The sequence below is a fragment of the Mustela nivalis genome (genome assembly GCF_964662115.1).
Source record: "Mustela nivalis genome assembly, chromosome: 3".
Taxonomy (NCBI): domain Eukaryota; kingdom Metazoa; phylum Chordata; class Mammalia; order Carnivora; family Mustelidae; genus Mustela; species Mustela nivalis.
Genome location: NC_139022.1, coordinates 94,323,192 through 94,341,093, shown reverse-complemented (window position 1 = coordinate 94,341,093; position 17,902 = coordinate 94,323,192). Strand labels below are relative to the sequence as shown.

Sequence of the window (17,902 nt, the reverse complement as noted above, 5' to 3'; positions counted from 1 at the left end):
GGAGCCTGCTTCCTCCTCTCTCTGCCTGCCTTTCTGCCTGCTTGTCATCTCTCTCTCTCTCTGACAAATAAATAAATAAATAATCTTAAAAAAAAAAAAAAAAAAAGGAAGAATTTCTTACTGAATAAACACATAAAAAAGGTAGCTAAGGGCTCTGGAACTAGGATGTCAGAGTGGTGTTAAATTCCTTGTTTCCTTAAAGATTGTCCCAACAGACTCAAGATCTTTTAAAAGTAAATTTAGGTGATCAAGGACAATTACTACATATGTTGACAAACTATGTTCCAAAGGATATTCCTTATGATCTTAAAGTTAATTCAAAGAACAGTGTACCAGGGCAAGTAAGTTTGGGGGAAAATTTTAAATACTTGTATTTCTTTTTTATTTTTTTAATATTTTATTTATTTATTTGAGAGAGAAAGTACAACAGAGTGCCTGCATGCAAGAGCCGGGGGAGGGTAAGAAGGAGAAACAGACTCCCCACTAAGCAGAGAGCATAGTGCAGTAATCTGTCACAGGATCCTGGGACCATGACCTGAGCTGCAGGCAAATTTTAACAGACTGAGTCACCCAGGTGCTCCTGGAAAAATTTTTATATGCTATTACTCTTTTGGAGATTGACAATATTGATGTAGCATATTAGTTCCAGAGAAGTCTTGACTTTTAAAAAATCTATTTAATTTATTTAACCTAGTATTTCCCAAAACAATTTGCCAGCCAAGATTTTTTTCAGGGAATATTTTATGATACCAAAAGAACTATGTGATAGCAAAGAAGTGGCATTCCCTAGAACAAAACTGGGGAATTTGGGGACACCTGGGTGGTTCAGTTGTTAAGCATCTGCCTGTGGGTCATGATCCCAGGGTTCTAAGATCCAGCCCTGCATTGGGCTCCCTGCTGGGCGGAAAGCCTGCTTCTCCTTCTCCCACTCCCCCTGCTTCTGTTCCCTCTCTTGCTGTGTCTATCTCTGTCAAATAAATAAATAATTTTTTTTAATTGGGAAATTTTTTTGAATATAGTTGAGAAGGGACTGTAACAAAAAAAATCAACAGAGGACTTGAAATTTGGGAAACATTATGTGACTTGCCTTCACCTTTGTCAGTCATAAGAAAATAAATTGCTCTCACATTTGGGTATTATCCTTGAAATCAGATAACCAGAGAAATAATATGCACAGGGAAATATTAATAAAGATAATACTAAAATATGGGAGAAAACTTATATTTTCATTTTTCCTCTGTTATTTTCTCTGAGTGTTAAGAAATAGCTTTTGTAGGGTACCTGGGTGGCTCAGTCATTGCTTATTGTCTGCCTTCAGCTCAGGTCATGATCCTTGGATCCTGGGATCAACCCCCATATTGGGCTTCCTGGTTGGCAGTCGGCCTACTTCTTCCTCTTCCACTCGCCCTGCTTGTGTTCCCTCTCTCTGTCTCTCTCTGTCAAATAAATAAAATCTTTAAAAAAAAAAAGAAAAAGTAAAAGAACTGCCTTTTGTAGATCAAAAATGGTCAAATATTTTTAATATCATATTGTTCAACATAATTAATTCTAATATAATTTTTTTTATTGTATGGCAGATAAAAATAAGCACCATGTTATTATTCATGATTATTCAGCAAGCATTTGGCCCAGTTGTGTCAAGCTTGGTATATCTCATTAAAATCCTAAGTGGTGCCTGCTTTATCATATATTTTTATAATTTGTTTATTTTTGTTTTCATTTTAGCCACAAATGTTTCTTATTTGGAGGACTGATTTTTGTCCTAAGTTTTGTTTTGTTTTATTTTATTTTATTTTATTTTATTTTATTTTATTTTATTTTATTTTATTTTATTTTATTTCATTTTATTTTATTTTATTTTATGTTATATCATGTCATGTCATGTCATACCATGTTAGAGCATGAGATCAGGGGAGGGGCAGAGGGAGAAGCAGACTCCCCACTAAGCAGGGAGCCAGATGTGGGGCTTGATCCCAAGACCCTAGGTTGATGACCTAAGCCGAAGGCAGACTCTCAACCAACTGAGCCACCCAGGTGCTCCATAAGTTTTATATTTTAAACAGAAAGTGTAACTTGTATGTTTTCTTTGGTGTTAAATAATTTTCATATATGAAGACTTTGAAAATATATTAATTCACATACTTATGTTCAGGTCATCTTGGTTTTCATTGTTTTTAGGAATGCATGTGTTTTTGAATTACTGTATTAAAGTAAAAAAGATTACTGTTGACTACATTGCTTTAACTTGAGCAGTTATAAGGCGTGTGTGGTGTGTGTGTGTGTGTGTGTGTGTGTGTGTAGTGCTAGGGAAGGGAAAGCCTGAGAGGAACATATCAGATTCCACAAAATTCACAAGTTATTCTGTTTCTTTAATAGTCTGGGCAGGAAAGTGAAATTTGAAGAAAATGTAACTGCTGCAATAATATCTCAAAGTATATTATTTAGATAAAACCAAGAAGCCTGGTGCTTTTCTTGGGCCTCTTTCATCACTTGCCCTTCCCTGTGACTAATCTGTATTGAGAACATCCTTTGAAGTTTAGTCCTTAGTTTCTCTGCAGCAAAATTGTCAGGCATACCCGCAGGATAATGAGTAGAAACATGGAGATAGGTCATCAGAGAATACATGAGTTCAAGTCCATGTGTGGCAGGGAGAACTTGCTGCAGCTTCACCATATATGTTGCTTCACCTCTAACGACTGTTCCACTAACAATATGCTAAAAGGAATGGACAGATTACCCCTACTGACCCACAAAGTTCAGATATTTCAGAATTAGTAATGTCTATCAGTAAACTTACAGAAGGACAGTGGGACTAGAATATGGTCACTGCAACTAAAATTTGCATTTGAACCAACAGTCCAATTAAGTGAGGCATGATCTCTTATTCCTAGTCTACTAAACTTTCCAAATTCCCCTTAATCTCAAATTTCTTTATGAATTATGTGTGAGATGACTTTAATCTCCTTATGTTGATCAAGGAAGAATCCATGAGGGAAAGAAGTCCCATATTATGGTAAAGCCCTTAGCTTATAAAGACTGTGGTAGGTCTTCCTTTTTCTGTGTCAGAACTTAGTCCTTCACTTTGCTTTAGCTCTTTTGAACCCTTAACAGCCACCAAAACCAGTAACACTTAAATATCTTAGAAGGCAGGTTTTGGTGAAACACATACTTTTGCCCACATCATCCAAAATATACTTTATAGAAATGAAGCCAACTTTTGTAATCAGAATTTGAAAATAGGTAAGTCCCCTTTAACTTTCACCTGACAATGAATAGGGCTCATATTCAAATGTCTACAGGAACAAAGAGGTGGAGGAGGCAGGTGAGGACCATAGGCCTCCACCAGTTGCCTCCAGTCAACTCCAGCTATTTGTTGATACGCAGAAATGCAAATCCTGTATTTCCTAATCTTGAAGTTTTTCAAAAGACGGTGGAAAACTTGGTTTTTATAGCTCCCAATGATTATGTGGTAACTCCTTGAAAATGTTTTGAAACCCTCTATACTCCAAACGAAGGTCTCCTCTCTATCATTTTCCAGTCTGGGCTCTTAAGTTTTCCTTAGTCTTTATATAGATTGTATCTTCTCTTTTCATTTGTACTAGCTCTTGGCTCAAATCATATCCTCAAAAGCATAATTCTAGAATGGAATTCTATATTCGTATTAGAAGTATTGATCTTCATCCTCAAATACAAATTCCCAGGAAAACAGTTTGCTAATGAGATTTTTTCTTGAGGTTGACTTTTATATTCAGAAGTGTATGTTGTTTTAAAAACACTGAAATCGTATGTATTTAAACTTCTGTTTCTTTGCATTTTTAAGTTTAGCTTTAAAAATTGATTCTAGGGGTGCCTGGATGGCTCAGCGGGTTAAGCCTCTGCCTTCATCTCGGGTCATGATCTCAGGGTCCTGGGATCGAAACCCACATCGGGCTCTCTGCTCAGCAGGGAGCCTGCTTCCCCTACCCCTCTCTGCCTGCCTCTCTACTTGTGATCTCTCTCTCTCTGTCAAGTAACTAAAAAATTTTTAAAAATTGATTCTATTTTTATGCTTCAATAAAATATTTTAAAGAGACATTAATAAATGATCAATTTAAAAATTAAATTCCCTTGTCTTTTATGTTACAATTATAATATATGTGATTCCTTTTAAAATATTATATTGCAGTTGTCTGATGTATCATCAAGAATTCCCAAGTATGTAAACATTTTTATAAATTGAACAAATCCACTGCATGGCTCAGTGGATTAAAGCCTCTGCCTTCGGTTCAGGTCATGATCCCAGTGTCATGCAATCAAGCCCTGCAACAGGCTCTCTGCTTGGCGAGGAGCCTGCTTCCCAGTCTCTCTTTGCCTGCCTCGCCTACTTGTTATCTCTCTCTGTCAAATTAGTAAAAAAAATAAAATAAAAATAAATTGAACACAGTAAACTTACAGGTTTGAGATACTTAAGTTCTCATATGTTATGCTAGTAAATATAAATGTCCTAAGATTTCATCTTAAAATTCTAAATCCATATGTTACTAAAATTTCACTTTTTAATTTGGATTATAACACTAACATATTTGTAGTACTAACATACAGTTCTTATGTTAGGCCTACTATGTAGAGATTCTTTGACAAAAAATATTAATTCCATTCTTATTATCTTAAGTACCTATGGGGCTAATAGTAAATGTTATAATTAAGAGATTTCACAACTAAAGAAACTATTATGTCATCTAAACAATGTTTGTAAGCTAAGCTAGCTAAACTATTATTTACAACATACAGCTATACATATAGAGCAAGATACTGCACTACTACTGGAGATGTTGAGGGAACGTTTCAAATCCTATAAATTACTCAGATCATTGCTCACAGCCCATATAGTTTATATCCCTATATTTGAGTCATTATCACTGCTGTGCTGGAGCTAGCCTATGCCGGCTCATGAGAACTGATGGTTAAAATTTCAGGAATTAGGAATTGTCCAAGCCAACCAGTTATTAAACACAGCCATTATTCAAATTAAATTACATAAACTCACTTCTAAATTATATTAAAAACAAAAGCAATGAATACTCAGAATGCATCACTAATTATTTTACTATATTACTTAAAAATATTATCTATTTCTTGAAGTTACTTACATCTACTCTCTCTGTATGGTGGAAATACTTTCTAATGAGGTGCTACTGCACATCTCCTAACTCCACATTCAGTGACATCACACTGGTAGCTTGAAATCAGCCAAGGTGAAAATACCTATAGCACAGAAACTGGCAGCCACAACACATCAAGGCTCTCCCAACCTTCCAAAATGCTGGTTGTTAACCAGTTCTCAGTAACTGCTAGTTAAGTCATTATCTAATTCTCTGTCTGCCCTGGCTCTCCCAGACAGCTGTATCCCATGTTATGATTTTACATTTCCTTAACACTTGAAATATTTAAACATCTTCCATGTCATTCTAAGGTCCTTTGAAATTCACATAATCCTGAATGTTTAACATTCTTTCGTTTATAGGACTACACAAATCGGGTAATAAATCGATACTCCAGTTAAATTATTTTGGCATGTTTGGTATGATCCTGGTTTTAAAGGTTATTTTGTTACCATTGATTCTAAAGCAGTACAAAAGACAGGCATTGTTGACTTTATTTCATTTAGGCCTGCTGCCTGCTTTCCTCTAGTACTAATTTGTTACAGGCCTAAAAGATAAAATTTGTTGTAACCCACATGGTTAGGTTAAAATATCTAATAATTCAGTATTTTGTAGCAGAGATATCTCAGTTAATTTGTTATTTTTATCTTAATTTGGAAGTGAAGTTATTGTACCTCAATCATTAAAATCAATTTCATTTTATATATAACTGTATTATAAAGCTAATCCCAGGGGCAAAATCCATATATCCTTTTCAGTTGAATTCCAAACATTGATGAACCATGATATTAGATTCCAACACTGCATATGGGAGTTAAACTTTTTAATTTGAATTCTCTAATATAACTAAATTGTGGTAATTCAAACAGAGATGCTTTCCATTACTAAAGTTAATAGGGCATAAAGAAGTGCTAGAACAAACCATGAATCTAAGCTTATACAGCCTAGAATCCCTTGCAAGTCAAAAAGAAAGAAAATCAAATCTACAGGTTTCTGTTTATAGAAGAATTTATTTCAAAACTTAGAAATATACTGACTCTGTCATACATGAAATTGCTATAAAATACCAACACTGATTTGTGTACCTTATGAAAAAATATATCTTACTCATTTTTATTCACCCAATCTTCATTAAATTAAAATCCCTGTAATGTAAAAAAGGTCTGATGACGATTCAAATCACAGAGACCTAAAGCAAAATGATTCCCGCCCCTCACCCTGTTCTTTTCCTCCTCCAAGCTTCTACTGCCTGTCAACCTCCTGCTTAGAGAACCACAGCTCTTAGCACTTTGGTCTCTTTGGGACTGACTGATGAAAAGAGAAGGTAGAGATGGGCATGAAATTAATGGAAGGCAAAAGGAAGAAGAAAGGTAGGTCATTCTTGGGCTGTTAAAGCTCAGATGCATCCCTTTCCTTTTCCTGCTTTGTTTTACAATATAAGAATGACCCCTGCAACTACATTTTTTGGGCTCCTTTTCCCTTGGCTTCCAGTTCATTCGGTCAGTAGGAGACTGAAGGGCAAAAAGAGGGAAGAATCCAGGATATTTTGTCCCCATTCTTTCTCAGCCAGATTTGTACGGGAGTCATCTTAAGTCGTGACTACCTCTGTTTCATGATTTCAGATCCCTGGTAGGCAGTAACTGGAGCTCTGCTTTCTGCCATAGAGCCCCAGTTCTGAAGTGCATTATTACCGCTTTCCCTCTGGGGTTCTCCCAGCCGCAGGAATAGTAGTGGTTTCCTGGACTGCCTCACCCTCCCCCACCCCCACCCCCACTAGGCTCTTCCTTCCTCTTTATAACCAATGACTGTCATTAAATTCCTTCTCTTTGGAAGCGCTAAAATGATTTTTGTATTCCTGACTGGACATGACTGACACAGAGAGACCGGAAGGGGGAGAATGAGTCAGGTGTTTCTTCCCTGGGTAACCAGGGTTACTGCTGTTATGGGTGTGGAAGGAGGCAGGGGAAATAGAAGAAGAAAGGGAGCAAATATTTGCTGAGCACCCTTGGTGTGCAAGTGCTTTATGATCATCTCCACAGATGAGGAAGCAGAAGCTGAGACGTCAGGTATTTATGGGATCACATTGTTAATACATGGCTGAACAGGAATTTGAACTCAGAACTGATTCTGAAGCTTTTCCACTGGAGTGTGCTTCTTCCCTAGCAAACGTAGGGTTACTTTCAAAAATTGCTCTTGAAGGGCTGAGGGGACAAAGATATAAAAGCAGTAAATGTCAGATAACGTGGGATCTGGGCTCCTGCCATGGCCACACTGAAGTTAGCTAAGATAGTTGTTACTATGCATCAGAACAAGTTAATCTTTAAAAATTGCCTTTTGTCTCAGCATATACTCTGCCAGGATTTGGGCTGGCTAACTGAGAAGCATTCTTGAGGTTCAAAGCTGTTCATTAAGCATATCTGCTATTTTGGAATTGTTTTTATGGAATTCAGGGGCCTTTTGTATAGGAAAGTATAATTTATTTGGGAATTTCTTCTCCTTCCCTCACTGCAAAGGTTCATCAACACTGTTACATTTTATATAGCTGGACTTAGTAAAAAAAAAAAGAAAGAAAGAAAGAAAGAAATATCTAAGTAGAGGGGATGAAAGAGACTCACCATCCTATGTGCTCACATCTACTCCTATGATATTACTTCAAACCTGGTTACTTACAAATCTTGCTTCTGTCCCCTGTTTTCTGGACCTCTGATGTCCTCACACAAGTCTGATTGAACATGTCCTATACTCACTGTATTTTCCTGAATACGTGGTTCTCCCTTTTATGTTCCTAATTTATTTCAGTTACTGGCCCCATAGAACAACATGACCTCCCCTTGACTGCTCAGCCAGTCATCCCAACCCTCACCCACTCCCTCAGACTGCACATTCAGTCAGGTGCCAAATCCTGTTAATGTTAAGATCAGCTAAGTCACTCCCAAATCTGTCTTCATTCATTCATTCATTCATTCATTATTTCACTACTATATGGCAGGCCTGGGATTCAGGTGTGGGAATACTGAAATAAACCAGATAGGCTAAAGGAGATACTTCCTGCCTAATTCTGTATGTTCTTTTTCAGTTTTCCCTTTCTCACCTGGGTCCCACCATTAATCTCTCTACTGTTCGGGTTGTCTTTCTCTATCTTCTTCCCAACCCATTTTGCCTATGCCCCTAGAACACATTTTGTAAAACTAAAATAGAAGGTCACTTTCTTCCTTAAGTTCTTTCAGTAACTACACATAGCCTTCATTGCAGCCTGAATGCCTTGGCATGACACAGTGGGACACATCACATCTGTTTCTTCCAGCCTTTACCTGTGATGCTTCAAAGCCCCACACGCACTCCCACAAACTCTCTGACATCTGCGTCTGTTACTTCCACTGCTTAGAATGCCCTTCCCTGTCTCACATTTCTGTTTAACCCTCACCCATTTTTCTAAACCCAGTAAGAGACAGTCTTCTTCTCTGGAATCTATTCTCCAAGTCCACCCTATGCCTGGGGCTCCTTCCTTAGGATACCTGTTCTTGGTTCCCACAACACTCAGTGCATACATACCTTTATCATAATATCATGGCACACTTATCAGATTAGTAGGTAAATGCACTGTCTCCTCCACTGTGTTGGGACTTCCTTGAGGGCAGGGAGAGGCTCGGATTCATCCTGCATCTCCAGTGCCAGCCCCGGATCTGCACATGGTAGATGTTCAAGAGTGAATAGGTAAATACTTTATGAAAATGTGAAGTAATGTACACTGTCAAACTCACAAGGAAAGACCATTTCTTCCTTTCTGCAAACTCCTATTTTTTTCTCTGCTCATAAGAATAGAAACAGATCCTGTTTTTGCACTCCTGCCTATTAGTGTAGTTATCTAGTCTTCTTTCACTATTAGTATAAGCCCTTTAACTACAGTGAAGTTGGGACTCCAACTCCACTGAGAACTCCAGCCAGTCAGGTTGTTCGGGGACCTGTTAACTATCTCTAACAAATTCCCCAGATGTGACTGAATTATTAACAAGGTAGAAGAGGTACAGTATTTGTAAGAATTTTAGAAAAATGTGAAAGTACCACCCACATTTCTATACTAGTACAGGATTCCAGTGTCCACAGAGCCTAATACATTAGAGTGCTGCTTTTTGCAGGACAGTATTTTCCTTACTGGGATTACAGTTGAACAAATACGTATTTGCATCTCATACAGGTCACTGGAAGTTCAGAGTAATAGAAGGAGCAGCTTTTCATACCTGCCCAAGACTAGCTCCCACTGAAAAACATTCTCAGATTGGCCTCTTGGAGAGTTTGACAGTATAAATGATGGGCTTAAACCATAGGTTGATTCCTTGACCATTCCTCATCCACCATGCACCCACCAGAAGGAAAATAAAATGACTTATTTACAAAGTACTTCCCACTACTGAATGGTGTTCTTAGTACTGCCAGCGGCACCGGAAGTGTTTAGGCAGGTTTAAGCTGAGTAATACATTTAGGTGGTGCAAGTACTATAAAGCATAGAGTTTTGCCCATATTAAGATAAGCTTCCTGTACCTACTGACACATAACAGAGGTCTGTTTACACAGGATGACTCTGGCTCTCAGCTCCAAGCTAAATGAGCTTTAAGGAAATACTTCAGGGAAATTGGCTGTGGATTTAGTAGGAGTGCTAGATTTTGGTTGTTAACAAGAGTAGTATTTCTGTTATAATCTTCTCTTCTCTAGCTAGATCTACCCAAAAATGTTAGATTGTACTTCAGGTGTTAAGGATTTACTTCCTAAATTAAAAATAAAAAAAAGAAACAAAACAACAACTAAAAAATCTAACTTTCCAGCATGCTTATATACTCGATGTCATGCCGGAGTACCAAGAATCCGTGATCAAAGAGTGTTGCAATGCAGTGATGCACCATACCAAAGACAGGAGACTGCTGTTTTTGCTTTTTCATACTCTTTATTGCCAACAGTTTAAAATGGTCAACATAAAAAAAAAAAGACATTTTGATAATAAATACTGCTCTTTTGGCTGTAATAAATAAAAAGTTTATTAACAAGGAATGCACTTTTCCAGCCACAAATGTCTTCAAAAATTAACAAAAAAAAATTATATATGGCCATAGTTCACAGTTGAGTAGCCAAAAGCTGCTCCAATTACAGCCTTTAAACAACATGGGAGCTTCCTCCCTTTCCCTCCCCTTTGGGAAGTATATTCACAGTTCCAAGTCCTCTGTCTGAAATGCTCTCAACAGAGAGAAGAGTCAATGCACCTTTCTGCAAAATTGTCTGAAACACCTTTTAAAACAGGTACGTCAAGGAAAACTGCATTCTGGTTCACTCTCAGATTGTCCAAAGTTCAGAACTGTATGCCTCAGCCTGGTCTGGTTCCATCTAGTCCTTCAGGCCCTAGAGGAATTGTTTTCGTACCACCACCTGTCCATCTTTTTCAACATGCTGTAGACCATCTGACTGGCTTCCCTGTAGATCTCACAGTGGAAAAGAGGCGTCCCATAGGGTCCATTCAAGAAGTCTTTCAATTACATCTCTGTAAGAGCATGTTCAGAGCATATTCCATTCGATGTTTTAATTCTAACGAACAGCCAGACATCAGCAGAGTTGTCAGTCTGAACGTTGTAGATATCCTGTCCTCATTGATGTAAGTGAGAAGATATTCTTCATTTTGGCTACAGATGATTATTTTCGTATGATCATGGTAGAAATTCACCTTTCAAAAGGAGACATAGACATTAGACATCTCTAAACATTCAAGAATTAGACAACTGTGCCCAACAATTAAATGGCTGGATTAAAATCACTTTTTGTGACCTAAATACACATATTGCTGAAATGTTCACTTACCTGAAAGGTGCCATCATTGAAGAGCATCATTAAGGCCTTATCAGATTTTAGCCACTGAAGGAGGTAGAGCCGAGGTCTTCGAATATCAGTAACACTAGGCAGATCTCCACCCTAGAAGAAATTGGGAGGATAAGTGCCATAAAAATTTTGCAATTTCCAGTTCTTCTAGCCATATGCCTGTCCAACTTGGGTAGGCATCAGAATGGCCTTGTGGTTCCTGGTCCCGCCTCCCAGAGATTCTCAGTAGAGCTAGGGCAGGACATGAACATCTGCACTTCTAACTAGCTTTGGAGCTGTGCATATGCTACTCATCTGTGGACTACACTTCAGATATCACTGCCCAAAAGCCAGGAGGTACTTACATCCATGAGGTTCTCCTCCATGTAATGAGAGAAGTATTTGAGCACCGTCACTTGACTAATGAATTGTTCAGGGGCATCTGTTGCAGGGAAAACAGAGCACTGGCCAAGCTCTGCATAATAGTGAACTGTTCTGAAGAACAGGAACCATAGGGAGACAAGAGAAACAAAACAGAAGCAGTTAGTCACTGTTTTTAGGTTTCTTTAGTGCAAGACTAAAGAAGTGACAGGACTTCATTAACTGGATATACTTACTTTTTATCTGGAAGCAAGCTCATGTGAGCACCATTGTTGAAAAGGACACCTACAGTGTGGTCTGAGAGCTGGTACCCAAAGCCATATTTGTTAGAGTAATCGACCCATTTGGTGACCCACTGAAAAGAAGTGCTCAGCTGCTCTTTGGGAATGCAGTCAGCTTCTGGCATGTTTTCTAGACATCCTCGAAGAACTCTTGCTACTGTGTCTGCAACACTGCCCATGGTACTGTCCTCAAGGCCTGAAAAGTCAGGGGAAAAATATAAAATAATTAACAATAAGACCTTAGGCGTTGGTGGCTGCTAACTTTCCCTCCACGACTTCAAAGGACAGAAGTCTCGAAACTGTTCCTTGCCTTTTTCCAAATCCTTTGATTTTGCTGCTTCTATGTTAAATTGGGCCACAAAACAAATGGACTCCACTTACTTAGTATTAAGCACTGGCATTTATAGTTTCATGTAAAATGCCATTGACAGCTACTTACATTCACTGCTACTGCTGCAGCTGCCAAGAGTCCCTCGGACTATCATGCGAATAGCATCTCCAATCTGCTGCTTATTTTCTACTGCAGGTGTTCCAGATCTGGCGACTGTAGTGGTAGGTGGCTGGAGCTCCTAAAAAACACAATGAGTCAAGCATCTACAATTCATTTAAGATTGAGAATTCTAGGTTAAGGTGAGATTGTGACAATTGCTGGGAAAGCTGATCAAAAAGCAATGGGCACAAAAAGTGTTTCAGGGATTCAAGTGTATGCATTATTGAAATGAAAATTTTAAATTTTCCATCCTTTTAAATGGATGGAAGAAAAGCTTTAAGTTTTAAACATGTTTGAATCGTAATAATCATAACCCATGTGATGATTAGCAAAGAGCAGAAATGACACAAAGTGTTTATATCTATTTTATTATTTTCCAGCATACCTCATCTGTCCTGTGTTTGCTGGGTTGCTGAGTTATTGAAGTCTTTTTCAAATCATGCCTAAGCTTGTAAATTTCTTCATCCTCTTTAGACACTCTATCTGTAAATCAAAGACAAGAATTATGAGCATTAGTCTATGCTAACAAGGTAGGAACAGAGCTAGCCACATTTCCTCCTTTTGCATTAATAACCAGCTTATGAGCATTCAAGGCAAAACCGGCATTTTATCATTACCATCAGCTGCAATTATGCAAGAAGCACACTTTATGTATGAAAAAAAGACCTATCCATCACATTTTGCAGTGCAGATTTATCATGCTATAAAAAGTTTAACAGTATTCAAACATAACAACTGTTATGCTAACATAAAAACATTCTTTTAACTAAATTATCAAATTTAAATAAAATACTGGATACAGAAAAGCAGAAGTCTTATAACTTACTATGTGTGTCAATATATCTTGCTTTGTCTTTTTTGCCACCAAAAAGAGCAGCAGCTGCTTTCTTAAAGAAATTCTTAGCTGGGCTTGACAAGTGGAAATCTGGAACTGTATGACAACAGCTAGAAGAGAGTCTGTCTGGAGTGAAGCCCTGTGGAGTACCAGAAAAGATTTTTAGTAACCAGTTGGTTGAATAACTGTGATCAATTGCACAGACTAAAAAGATACAAGAAACATGCCAACCTGCAAAAAAAATTCATGTCGAATGATATCATCCAAACTGGGACGATCCTCTGGATTCTTGGACAACATGCTAGCTATTAGGTGCTTAGCAGGAGCCAGCAATGAAGATGGCATTGTATACCTTGCTTCTCTTATGCACCTGTAAGTTTCTTTCAAATTCGTTGTTTCAAAAGGGGGTCTTCCTAGTAACATTGTATACCTGTGTGCAAAGAAACACTTCTTCAGGAATGGTAACAAAGCAACTCTCTTTGACTATTAAATTCTAAATACGAATTTGCTTTTTTATAATTTTGGTGCCTTTACTTACATTACACAACCTAAGGCCCAAATGTCTGATTCACAGCCATGTCCTTGCTTGTTGAGGACTTCAGGAGAGAGGTAATTTGGAGTACCACATATTGTTCTGGAAAAACAAAACAGGAAGATCTCATTAAGAATGGTCCTACTGTCTACACTTAGTTTTCTGGATAAAAACCTCTGAAATATTGTATTCCTATTTAATTTAGAAAAATTTGACTTTTTAATTTTTGGCATCTCAATAATTAATATTTGACCGACTGAATAATTTTTTTAATATGTGCCCGGTTTTCTTCAGCTACATGACAAAGTGTTTTTAACCAACTGAGACCAAATACAGCATAGCATTTGTGTAACATGTCAGGCAAATATGAGACAAATTTCTTTCATAATCAACTCATAGGCGTAAGGTACTCTGCCTAGTTCATAGTGGGCACTTACTCTTTCCATGGATTAACATTATCATGGTTTGTGGATGTTAGTATCAATGGACCTTCTCCAAAACATTTGGAAAAAAAATAAGGGCATCTTTGTAAAATCCTGTCAGGATGTATCTTTCTGACTCTTACCTCCTTCTGTGTTCCAAGGGTTCCAGCCTGGCTGCCAAACCGAAGTCCCCGACTTTTAATTCCATGGCTTCATTAATAAAAAAGTTCCCTGGATGATAAACAAAACAAAACCTGAATCCCCTTGAAAATATGTTCTTACCAAATACACACACATTCTTTGGAGGCAGGCAATCAGGTGTTCACTATGAAAGTCACCGATTCAAAAAGGAGATTGCATAGGCTAGATCCCAATTAAGAACATTAATACATAACAAGGAAGACAGAGAAGAAAACACCTCTCTTTAAGGCAAAAGTCAGTGTTTGGAATAAAGGGCTTACCTAGTTTGAGATCTCTGTGTAAGATTTCTTGTTCATGAAGGTACTTTAGTCCGGACACAATCTGCCTGAGGTAGTATCGGACTTCTGGCTCTGTCAACACCTTCCTTGCTTTCAAGATATGAGCCATGGACTAGGAAGAGGAGAAGGGAAAAAGAGAATCTGTCAAACAAAGTTATCAAAATCAGTAGTTTTCCTTTTGCAGGTTGAGTGATGAAAATTAACACTGCAATATAATAATTGCCACCACAGCTAAAATCCCAGATAAAACACAATCTGAATCCCATTTCAGTTTGGGAGAAGTAAATGGACTCAAACAGGAGTTAAAGCTTACCCTTCTACTGCAATATTCCAAGAGAATGTAAATGTTTTCTTTGTCCTCAAAGTAGTGGTAAAACTGCACTACATGCTTATGATGAAGGATTCTGTGAAGCTCTATTTCTTTGTCAATCTGAAAGAAAAAGCAAGATAAGGCTGATGAGCCTCCTGTCACCTTCTGTAAGCCAGTTGCTTACACATGCAGAAGACATTTTCTTAACAGGGAAGGGCCATCCCTGCACACAAAGAAAATACTTTAGTCAACAGTCATACACACCTTTTCCCTTTGATGAGGTTTAGCTACTCTGCTATGAGGAATAATTTTTGCAGCATAGACTTTGTTGTTTGTCAAATCTGTCATCTCGTAACATTTGGCAAAGCCACCCTGAAACAAAGCCGAGACAGTATTGAGTGTGGCAGAAAAATGGACAGCAGATATTTTTTTAAATATTTTAAAAATTAGGGAAGCAAAATTACGGGGTAGGGTGGACAGACATGTGCTCTGTACTTTTTAAAAGCTCCTTTAAGAAAGGAAAAGCATTCCTGAAAACGGTGAAACAGTTCCCCTTCTCCCTTTACAAAGAGGAGCTTTATGGAGGGGGCTGGGAGCAGGGAGATGAAAAATAATGTCTGAAGAGACCGGTCAGGAAAATTCCCTGCGGAGCAGGTGGAGGAAGCTGGGGCCTGGAGCAGACAGCCCTCGCTTCTGGCCTCACCATCTATTTCTTTGGGCCGCGGGAGGCACTTGGAACCCTGGCTAAGGATGTAAAGCCGATCCGGCGCTGTCAGCGTACAAAAGCCAGAGCAGGGCAGGTGAACACCCACGTCCCGCCGAGATCGGAGGACCCGGAGAAGCCAAGACGCTGGGACTCGGGGTCCCGCCGGCTCGGGGGCTACCCGGCAGACCTCCCTCCCGTCAGGAAGCCGGGCGCCCGCCGCTCATCACCTTTCCCAGCACTTTGCCCCGGCAGTAGCGCTTCCCCGTCGTGGGGTCCACGATAATCCGCGAGATCTCGGCCCCCGAGTGCGAGTGGTGGTGATGGTGGTGCGGGGCCGACGGCTGCCCCTGCGCCTGCGGCTGCGGCGGCTGCGGCTCCTCGGGGGGCTGCTGCGGCCGCTTCTTCTTCGAGTCCCCGCCACAAGCTTTGCCCAGCGCCTGCTCGCACATCTTGGTGCTGGCGGCCGGCTGGTAGGTGATAGTCCGCAAGAGCTCCATCGTCGCCTCACGGCCAAGCACCTCCGAGGTGCGGACACACGTCCGAGTTGGCCCTTGATCTCGAGCCCCCACCTCCAACAACGACCCGCGCCCGACGTCCGCTTACACTTGTGAGAGTGCGAACGCTCGGCCAAGTCTTATATACGGCGAAGAGAGGGGCGGAGAATACAAACGGGATGCGACGTCACAGGGCGACGCCCCTCCCGCCGGCCGCCGGAGCGCGAGACTCCCGTCTGCAGGTTGGAGCTGGCCGGCCGCGTCCCGCTGGCTACCGGCGTGGCGACGGGGACGGGTCGACCTCGGGGAGAGCTCGCCGCTGCGGGCAGGCCGGCAAAGGAGTGCGGCGGTCCCGGGACCGCCACCCCATTCACTCCTCGAATGCTCCGAGGTTCTGGGTTTGAAATGGAAACCCGAAGGCAGGCGCCCGGCCCTAGCCCCTCCCTCAAGTCCGCCCTCGCCCCGCCCCTCTCGCCGGGTGTCCCCGCGGTGAGCTGTGGGAGACCAGCCCGGCGCTCTGCTAACGCGGGTCCCCTCCCCCGCACGGTCCTTCCTGACCGCCCCGCAACCTCACGCCTCCAGTCAGGTGTGACTGTGTCCGGAGTCCCCTGCCCAGGCAAGTGAGGCCTCACCCTGCCGTCTGGAGGCCTCGGTGCTCGCTCCCGCCGGCGCCGCCGCCAACCAGCACTGCTTCCCGGCGTTTTTACCCCACCAGCTCGCTTCTGGTTGGGGCTGCGAGGTAGCCCTGCAAAGCTAAGCGTTTTGGGCTCCCCGCCGCTTCTAAATGAGGTGGTCCCAGACCCTCGTGTGACTGCCGACTCCCGCTTAGGCCTGTTTCACCTCTGCCCATCACTCTAGAGCGGGTCTTTGTAAGAGGTCAGGCCCTTAATCTTGGATAAGGAGCCAGCGCCCTGGCGAAATCCTCCTTCTTCAGGTTGCTCTAGGACTGGGGAGCAAGGCCGTCATCTCCTGGGCTATTCCAGAAGTGCAGGCACTGGTCTGAGTGGGCAGTGGTTAATAAAGACACCAGCCTTCTTTGACAGTAAGTTGTGTTAAAAGCGCTTCTGGCGCTAATTATGGTTTACAGTTGAAGTCATCTCTCACTTCTCATTTGGAAGAGGTTAACACAATGCATCCTTTAAAGGCTCAGGAAGTCACCTGGCTGCCCTGGTGCTGGGGGAGGGAATGCAAGGCCTCCTTCCCTGCAGGGGCATTGGTAGCATGAAGGAGGAACAGAGGCCAATGAGCTACAACATGGCTCAGTTCCCAGTCCCAGATTCTACTCTTCATCTTGGCTGACCCAGGAATACCTTTTCATCCTGCTCTAGTGCCAACAATGTAACGTTCCTTGAGCGCTAAGGTGCAAGGCACCATGTATAGGTTTCTGAAATGCCTCTGTCATCCTACAACAATTCTGACTGGGAAATACTGCTGTTCCCACTTTACAGACGAGGAAACTGGGGTTTACTGAACTGTTCCATGTGTATGTTAGGAGACCATCCAAGGTATGTTACTGAACAGTAGACACATGTTTTTGCCACAGTTAACAAGATGTGCTGAACTATTTTTTGATACTAAATGCCAATGTTAGTGACATTACTGGGTTAGATGAACCCCTGGAAGGTACTTACAGAAAGGGTCTCCTCCAGCCCACTACCAAGTTGAGGTATCCAGGGCATGGATGAAACAAGCATTTTCAGAGACATTCTGTGTCGCACACTTCCAGCCTAAGGGAGGAAGGAGGCTTCCCTGGCATTACTGAGTAGAAAGGGAAAGGCTTTTTGATTCTTTGAACAACTGAGGGCAAGCACAGGCATGTTTCTCCTAAGTGAAAGTAGACTTCACTCCCAAGATGATCAGGGCTGATAGCAGGGGGTGGGGGTGGGGGTAGAAATGAAGATTTACATAATCCTCCCCTTTAATAACCCTGGGGGTGACCTTTGCTCCCCAGATGGATGCAGACCTGTTCACTACCCTGCCTCAGGCTTGCTGG

At 40.9% G+C, this 17,902-nt stretch overlaps 1 protein-coding gene and 1 long non-coding RNA gene across 2 annotated transcripts in view; one reads left to right on the top strand and one right to left on the bottom strand.

Moving 5' to 3' along the window:
• LOC309862263 overlaps positions 1–6,501 on the top strand; it is a 203,614-nt gene extending 197,113 nt beyond the window's left edge. Inside the window, exon 6 of the long non-coding RNA XR_014310386.1 lies at positions 6,381–6,501. This is a non-coding gene — a long non-coding RNA (uncharacterized lncRNA). The remainder of the gene's footprint in view (positions 1–6,380) is intronic.
• A 3,559-nt stretch (positions 6,502–10,060) lies between these two features.
• PLK2 (polo like kinase 2) lies at positions 10,061–16,325 on the bottom strand. The gene is made up of 14 exons (XM_082725948.1): positions 15,643–16,325; positions 14,974–15,081; positions 14,713–14,829; positions 14,382–14,511; positions 14,064–14,151; positions 13,505–13,600; positions 13,198–13,396; positions 12,958–13,105; positions 12,517–12,614; positions 12,081–12,210; positions 11,597–11,837; positions 11,345–11,474; positions 10,983–11,093; positions 10,061–10,848 (listed from the first exon to the last, which is right to left on the bottom strand). The coding sequence occupies exons 1-14, from the start codon at positions 15,910–15,912 to the stop codon at positions 10,657–10,659; spliced, it is 2,058 nt and encodes a 685-aa protein (XP_082582074.1). The 5' UTR covers positions 15,913–16,325; the 3' UTR covers positions 10,061–10,656.
• Between the last annotated feature and the right edge of the window lie 1,577 nt (positions 16,326–17,902).